The following is a 7,883-nucleotide window of genomic DNA, read 5'->3' on the forward strand; positions in this document are numbered from 1 at the left end:
ATATAGTCCCTGCCCTGAGATAATACCTCTTACGTATCTCCCAAAAAAAAGAGAGAGAGAGAGAGATTTGCAACTTACCCGGGATTGTGTCTTGTCTCCACTCCATGGCCAGAGATAGAAATGAAACAATCTGTCCTTGGGGACTATTTTCAGTAATGGCTCCAGAGTAAGCGCCTGGTCTGGGCGGGTGGAGCTAGGCCCGGTATGTCACGTATGTCCTTGTTGTTTGGGTTCACAATCTATATCCAATTGTAAAGAAGAACAATCAGTATGATGCGAAAACAGAGACAGCAATAACTCTTAGATAAATAAGAAACTATCATACTTTAGCTTACAGGAAGAAACTTTGTTTGTTCCATGATCTGAATATTTGGAAAAACGGTATTATGGTTATCGATTTAGTGGGTTCGTCTATAAGAAGCAGTTGAGGACTACTTATGGTTTTCAGGAAGATCGGTCCAATTCTAACTCTTGAATTCTATGGATAAGACTAATTTAGACGGAACTGAAAATAATGATCTACAGAAAAATTTGAAAAGGCCCGAATGAGCATCCAAGTGTATATACACAGTTCGAGAAGCAACGGAGATACCTTGACAATGATGATTGCTATGACACCAATGACAATAAGTACAAGTAATGCCATGATACATTTGTCAGTCGCAACCTGAATGAGGAAGGAGGAAAAGTAAGTTGAGAAAATAGGATTGTGCATAGAGGAATGGTATAGAGATGAAAGCGGAGATCTAGAGATTGACCTGCCTACCAATTTCCTTGACCAGCTTCGATGCCTTCTTGAGCGAGAAATGAATAGAATCGAGTTCATTGACAACTCTATTCATTTGCTCAGTCTGAACATCAAAAAGTAATACATCTCTTACTCTTCACATTTAGCAACAACTTTGGACCAATGAATGTCGCAAGATGAACAATTGAAATTCAGGTGGAGGCACAATTATCTAATTTCGATGTAATGTGACTTAACTACGAACCTGAGCCTTGAGAGCTGCTGCTGTATCTGTTCCCACATTTACAGTGTCTTGAACAATCTATTATCAGAGATACAGGAGATGTGGTCAGCGTCTGCTATTTCTTAAGCATGAGAAATGGACAAAAATGAGTCAGATGAAACACAGTCGAGTACAGGTGGCTGTCTGAAAGTTGGATGAGCATTTGGGGAGGCAAAGAGATCGAGACTAACAAAAACTAGCACAGAAGAGCAGAATCATGACTAGATACTGACCTTTTTACCCCTCTCAATGGCTTGATCTGTCTCATCCATCATTCTGTTACCTTTGTCCATTAGCTCTTGATTGGTCATATCTGGTAATCATTTAACTTCGAGTAAATATATCTAGTTGTATTCCGATATGACAAAAGGACCATATTCCAATAACCAAAAGAGCAATGTACATGTATTTTCTTGGTTAGCAAGTTCCTTTAAAGATACTCGTGCACGCATGGCTATCCATTTCAGATTACTTGGGGATCATGGATGGAACTAGATAGAGACAAAATCTAAAGCCGTACTTGAAGCTAGTAAGACATTCTCTTCCATATTCTCTTCTGCAGGTCCATCAAAAAGTTCCACTCGCTTGTTATCATTTGCTAGGTTGGAAGAGAATCTGTATAACCATCAGGGAAATCATCAATCAGAATAAACATAATGCGTCAAACTCCATCAGCCATACAATGTTGAAACGGTACAAGGCAGCTCCGACTCTATTTCTGATATAGACATTACTTCCAACATATAAAAAGGATAAGTAAGAGCAGGCAGGAACTGCAAAGAAGTAACTCGGGAAATGGAGGGTGATACAGCAAATTAAGACCCACACGCAAATTCGGGCAATCACAAATTTCTAAGTGTCTCACTTACCTTTTTTTAAGAGCAACATATGAGTTCAGTTCCTTAACCTGCATAAACACGAAATCTTCTGATATTAGAGAACTTCAAAACGCTGAACCAAAGGAGCAATAAAAAAATTATGGTAATGGATGCCAAGCCTACCATGGATTGTCTTCTATCGTTCAGCATCCGGTTAGTGTTGGCATCATTTCTGCTTTCCATGTCCTTAACTTCCCTATCGAAATCTTTGATAAGCCTACAAATAAAAGCATGATCATCATCATCATCATCATCAACCGTGATGACAAAGGTAAATGTAAGACCACCTGCGATAAGAATGAAATCTGGGTATGCCTAAAGGAATGCTGGAGAAGAAATTACCTCTTACAATCTCGCATCTTGTCCGTGAGCTCTTCCAGCTGCCTACTCTGCCTACTGGCATCTTTAATCTTCTCCAGCTTCTGGAACCCATTTCTAGGAAGCAACAAAAAAACACACAATATGAAAATCTATTGTCCGGAACAACATGAAGTTCTATGTCGGAATTCGAAAATGGGAATCCAAGGTTACAAATGGAAAATGCAACTAAGACGCAGAGATTCTCACGATAAGGCACGGAAAATATCATTGATCTGTCCCTCGATCTCAGCCAGCTCTTCGCTGACCGCCGATATTGGATCCATCTCTTCGAGCAATGCACTTAGAAACTGACAATCTTCTCTACCATAATACGACAACAATGTCTTTTCAATTCCACGAAACACGAGCGTCGAAACAAAAGCAACGCCGAGCACGAATCGACTCGCTGATAATGGCAGATTCAAAAATTATCGACCAGATCCGTGAGGATCCGAGGCGCCAAAATGTGAAAGCTCCGGATCGAATCTTGTACCCAAACCAAAAGACCGGATCCCGGATCCAAAATTACTGAAAAAACGAGCCGCGTAAATTGAAATCCAAAACCCGCAGAAAATTTCCAGATCTGCGAACAATGTAGCTGGCAAAAATCGATCAGGAGAACAGAAAAACAGGTCAAAATCTCAGGCACCCCAAAGAAAAAAACAGTGGAGGTCTTTGAACGTGCAGGATTTTTTATTTTCTCTCAGACATTTTCGGTCTCTTTTTTTTCCTTGTTGGGTTTTTCTCTCTCCTCCAAAACTCACCCCCTTGTTTTGTGGAGAGAGAGAGAGAAGACCTTATTAAAATATGATTAGTTGTATAATCTGGTACACGTCCGTGGGCTCCATCTCCCCCGCCGTTCCGAAAAGATTCAATAATGGGCCTGAAGTGTGTGGGCCTAAACGGGCCCAATTAAAAAGCTAATGGGCTAATCTCTAATAAAGATCCGAATCCGGGTCCAGACCCGGATCCCTTAGGTTACGAATGGTGTCCTTATAAAATCGAAAACTGAGGTTTTTCGCCATAGTTGCTCGCGACTCAGCTGTCTCGCTTCAGGATTCGACCGCCGCCGGAAATCAGTCAGGCCACCAATAACAATGGTACGATTCTCTGAAAACTCTCATGTTGATGCTGCAGAAGTTTGTTCATATAGAATTAGGGATTTGCTTTGAGTTTGATTCCTCGATTTGGTGGAAGAGATTCATATTTAATCGAAGTGTTGGAGAAATATTTTCTCCGAGCTTTCGTCTCCGCGTAGTGTATCTAAATCAGAATCAGCTTATGTACTCTCGTTGCTTGCCGGAAAAATTTTCTCGAATTTTTTTTTCTCTGCAACTTTGATAGTATCAAGGGCTTGTTTTGTGAGTATCAGGACCTTGTTCGACATCAATCTTCTCTTTTTTATGCCTTTATTTACGCAATCTTCCTTCTTTTGCTTTCAGACAAAGAGGACGAAGAAGGCTGGAATTGTCGGCAAATATGGTGAGTGCTCATGCATATGTTAATGGGTTTATGAAATACGAGAACTTGATGTGATGTGAATATTATGATCCTTTACTCCCCCTTCCATTTTATGTTGGAGTGGGATCATTTGTGCAGTTTGCTTAAGGCAAAAAGTCTGGTTGGATACTTCATAGAGTTTGTATTGTAGATTAGACATGCCTGTGAGAAATGAATTAACCAGAGATACCCTTTTTGCAGTGGAGATCTTTCTTTGTTATTGTCACCTGTTTATATGTATCATGTTCTCTGGTTGTAAACATGTTGATGCATTGTCTGTCAAAGGTACCCGATATGGTGCGAGTCTTAGGAAGCAAATCAAGAAGATGGAAGTGAGCCAACACAGCAAGTACTTCTGCGAGTTCTGTGGGAAGGTGATCCTGTTGTCTCTTCATTTTAAATGGTGGTTCTAATGAAACTACAAGCTCTTGATGTAACACGTTGTTTTTGATTCAGTATTCTGTGAAGAGGAAGGCTGTTGGAATTTGGGGCTGTAAGGATTGCGGGAAGGTCAAGGCTGGCGGTGCTTACACTATGAAGTAAGAAATCTTTTTATGGTCTTTGAAATGGGTTTTATGTTTCATGTGTTGCCCATTACTAAGTTTGGAATGTGGTTGGAATTTGGCAGTACGGCAAGTGCTGTGACAGTGAGGAGTACCATCAGGAGGCTGAGAGAGCAGACTGAGAGCTAAGATGGAACTGTCTATTAAGAGAAAGGAAGCTTCTTACCACCTTATTTGGAACCTCTGTTTACACAGACCAGATTTCAATCTTCCCTTTTTGATAATTTGATGTTCCTGTCGTTTTTTTTTTTTGGGTTATGCTACATTTGTGCGGACCTGTGCCTTGGTAACAGTAAGCAAGAATGGGTTTTTGTCGTCGAATATTTTCCTCCAACACAACATAGCATTTGCCTTGAGGAGAGGTAAGGTGAATTGGGAGTTGAACATCACGTTTTATGTCGACAGTATAATCAATCAATACGATGTTTTTATCATGCAACAGAGAGAGATTATAAAAACTGCAATAGCACACACGGGACAACTATTTATGCGGAAAAAAAAACATATTAGATTCACGTGTTTCTGAGTTGGCAGATTTTCAGCCAACTCAGGTTGGATAAAAGTAAGCAGCGAAAGACCTGCGTGTGGCTTGCTCCATCGCCCAGATTCAGTCACCTCTTTTATTTACTTCTTTTCCCCCGTCTGAACGTTGGTTCCAAGAGAAGAAGCCCCACCCACCCTTCTCAAAACTACAAACAAAGCTATTGAGGAATTCAGAAGAGGTCAGTAGAACCGTCGTGAAATGTCTGCGTTTGGACAGCTTTAACGGCGGCTACTCTTGCGGCGTTTGCAGCTCTGTTTGCGGCCATCACTGCTCTGTTCACTCTCTCCTCCACTTTCCCAACTTCTTCCGCTTTCTCCCCTGCTTTCCTTGCTTTCTGTATATATATATAGACATTGCTAAATCACACACTCATCCCATTGTAGAGTTTGTTTCTTGTATATTGTAATATTCTCACTCAACTCAGCTCCATAATTTCTAAACTGAGAGACCTACAAAATACTCGCGCCTGGTCACTGTAAAATATCAAAACACGGAAAACTCCACATTTTCACATATACTATGCTACCAGATAACAACAATCCTTCAGCCAGTTTCAATACTTCAAATGTGGACGGTAAAATTTCTGTAAAACAACACTTTCCCTGCTGAAATGGAGGTGAAAACGCGAGTGTCATTTTCATCTTCTTCCTTTGTTAATTGTTACCAACTACAAGAAGACAAACAAACAGAAGAAGTGAATATATAATAAGTGCTACAAAGGCTTGCAAACCAATTACCAGGGTGCATTTAACATCCAGATCGAACTACAAGTAGACTGCAATATTCGCAGAATAATTAAAGAGGTGCGCCCACTGATTGCTCACTTTTGCTCATCTTACATGCGAATCCTACATAAGGGGAAAACCCTAGAAGATAAGCAGGCTTAGTAACAACCACGTGATGAAGGCTTGATTATTACCTTATCAACATTACCTTCATCGGGTACTCAATGATATATTGCACCCCAAAAGCACCACAAAAATTTGTCTTAGCATTTAATCTCTTTGCTTTTCCATTAGCCACGGCAGCAATATTACTGCCAGCATTTGAACGACCACAAGGGCGTAATCTACTCATTCTTATCCTAGGTACATAATTTATAGACACCACACTAGCTCTAGGATCTCGCAGAACAAGGATAATGCTACTGGTTTACCTGGGCAGCATCGAGAACCTTGGTGTGACTTATGTAGAAAGACGATCCAGGACGGGTAGTTTGCTCGCTGGGACAGCTGAGAACGCCGTTTTCCCAGTGGCCAGCCTGCATCTCGCCATTCCTGAATGTATACATGCCAAGCCCTTGCCTTCTTCCCTCATGCCAGGCTCCTTCATACCGATGCCCATTTCCAAATTGATAAACCCCAAAACCATGCATCTTGTCAGCAAAATACTCCCCAGCATATGTATCACCATTTCTGAAACAAAGACAGACCTCCTAGTCAGACAGGTATACAAAGATATTAAGTATTGAAAGACAACCTAAAGCTCCGTCAAAACTAAGATTCAAGATGGAAAGACAAAACTCTTTCTGAAGCCAGTGTTTGATGTTATTTTCTAAGTTTAATGCCAATGACAGTGACAGAAAATCTTGAGCGTTGATGTCCAAAGGGAAAGACACCTAACAACCCATCAAAACTAAGAAACTCTACACAGAAAGCCAAGTACTTCTGGAAAACCACATGCTAAATCCCACTCCATAGCTAATAAGCCATGTATGGACCACCATAATTCAAAGCACCACTAAATTCTGATGGGGAAATCAAGATTAAAAGATACCGAACATCAACAGCAGGGGCCTTAATACACCATTATAATTCATAGCTCGGAAATTTAGATGACTTCAGAGTAAGACAATGAAGACTGTCACTTTGGCTTGATCAACAATGAAAATACAAGAATAACTGCACAAGTTCAAGATAGATGATTTCACCTGAAATGGTAATGACCAAGGCCATGCTTGACACCCCACTTGAACTCTCCAACATATCGACTACCGTCCTCAGAGGTATATACACCACAACCATGGCACTGCCCGTTAGACCACTCACCAGCATACACATCCCCAGTATAGAATCTGTAGACTCCAATCCCATGTCTCATTCCCTGCCTATACTGACCACGAAACCGGCTTCCTTTAGCCCATGTTTCTACACCATAACCATCATACTTCCCATCAACCCAATCCCCTTCGTATTTACCTTTCATGGAATAGTAATAAACCCCACTTCCTGAACATTTTCCTCTATGAAACTCTCCCTCGTATACATCACCACTGCTGTACTTTTGAACCCAAGAGCCAGAGCTCGTCTTTTTCTCTGTCGCGGGCTTCGAACCAATTGACCAAACAACCTGTTTCGCGTTAGACTTCGAAGAAAAGGAGGAGCCGGTAGGTCTAAACTTGAGGGGTGGCAAACGAGCAAGAAACAAGCGGATTGACGGTAGGTGAGTAAGGGCGAGATTGAGAAACACGACAAGGATAAAAGACACAGCAAAGACGACGATTAAGAAGAGCAGAAAGAGGCGAACGTTGATCAACAGGAAGAATATATACAGAGGAGGAACGGAGAGAAGAAGCAGGAAACGAAGGTGGAAACATATCAGACGGGCGTGAAGGATATGGCGGAGCAGTTTCCGTAAAAACTGACTACTCGCGGATGGAATCAGGATCGACAACCGAGATGAAGACAGAAACCTCAAAAGACGCGATGGACAATACGAAGAAATCGATCCTAGGCTTGCGCGGAAACTTCCTCGCCGGGAACGGTCAACGTCGCCGGCGAAACCAAACGGATGAGACGGTTGAGCCACCGCAGTCCTCTTGTGCGGTGTAGAGACTGGGTTTTGAGGCGATGAATCAGGGATTTCAACCGTCAGATGGCCCAGAAGTTGCGCAGAGTAACCAGAGCCTGCATCAATGGCGGTTCGTCGAGGGGACTGGTCTGGAATCTGACGTTGCGACGCTTGAGGAGGACGGTGATGGTGATGATGATAAGTCGGGTTGGGGTGAGGGTTCGGATTCGAATCGGAA

The 7,883-nt window shown here is 41.8% G+C and overlaps 3 protein-coding genes across 4 annotated transcripts in view; 1 reads left to right on the top strand and 2 right to left on the bottom strand.

Annotated features, from left to right (window-relative positions):
* Positions 1-3,008, bottom strand: part of LOC104814456 (novel plant SNARE 11-like) — a 3,630-nt gene extending 622 nt beyond the window's left edge. The window contains exons 1-10 of the mRNA XM_010542493.2: positions 2,456-3,008; positions 2,231-2,323; positions 2,012-2,105; positions 1,880-1,917; positions 1,531-1,625; positions 1,244-1,323; positions 993-1,049; positions 759-851; positions 593-667; positions 79-239 (exon numbers count right to left, since the gene is read on the bottom strand). Coding sequence (XP_010540795.1) covers positions 150-239; positions 593-667; positions 759-851; positions 993-1,049; positions 1,244-1,323; positions 1,531-1,625; positions 1,880-1,917; positions 2,012-2,105; positions 2,231-2,323; positions 2,456-2,532 — 792 coding nt within the window. The 5' untranslated portion in view covers positions 2,533-3,008 and the 3' untranslated portion in view covers positions 79-149. The remainder of the gene's footprint in view (positions 1-78; positions 240-592; positions 668-758; positions 852-992; positions 1,050-1,243; positions 1,324-1,530; positions 1,626-1,879; positions 1,918-2,011; positions 2,106-2,230; positions 2,324-2,455) is intronic.
* A 270-nt stretch (positions 3,009-3,278) lies between these two features.
* Positions 3,279-4,608, top strand: LOC104814455 (60S ribosomal protein L37a-1). The gene is made up of 5 exons (XM_010542492.2): positions 3,279-3,348; positions 3,691-3,730; positions 4,034-4,122; positions 4,205-4,287; positions 4,377-4,608. Exons 1-5 carry the CDS (start codon positions 3,346-3,348, stop codon positions 4,438-4,440), a joined length of 279 nt encoding a protein of 92 aa, XP_010540794.1. The 5' UTR covers positions 3,279-3,345; the 3' UTR covers positions 4,441-4,608.
* LOC104814452 overlaps positions 4,552-7,883 on the bottom strand; it is a 3,717-nt gene continuing 385 nt past the window's right edge. Inside the window, exons 2-4 of one of the 2 annotated variants that reach the window (XM_019202601.1) lie at positions 6,786-7,877; positions 6,012-6,270; positions 4,552-5,189 (exon numbers count right to left, since the gene is read on the bottom strand). In XM_019202601.1, coding sequence (XP_019058146.1) covers positions 5,025-5,189; positions 6,012-6,270; positions 6,786-7,877 — 1,516 coding nt within the window. In that variant the 3' untranslated portion in view covers positions 4,552-5,024. Of the gene's footprint in view, positions 5,190-6,011; positions 6,271-6,785 lie in introns of both variants that reach the window. The other variant, XM_010542491.2, reaches the window with a different exon arrangement.

Source organism: Tarenaya hassleriana, unplaced genomic scaffold (genome assembly GCF_000463585.1).
Source record: "Tarenaya hassleriana unplaced genomic scaffold, ASM46358v1 Cleome21, whole genome shotgun sequence".
Classification (NCBI taxonomy): domain Eukaryota; kingdom Viridiplantae; phylum Streptophyta; class Magnoliopsida; order Brassicales; family Cleomaceae; genus Tarenaya; species Tarenaya hassleriana.

Excerpts from the sequence above, each read along its gene's own strand:
- LOC104814455 (XM_010542492.2), top strand. Across the intron at positions 3,731-4,033 it reads TGGAATTGTCGGCAAATATG|GTACCCGATATGGTGCGAGT; the intron begins GTGAGTGCTCAT and ends TGTCTGTCAAAG. Across the intron at positions 4,123-4,204 it reads TCTGCGAGTTCTGTGGGAAG|TATTCTGTGAAGAGGAAGGC; the intron begins GTGATCCTGTTG and ends TTTTTGATTCAG.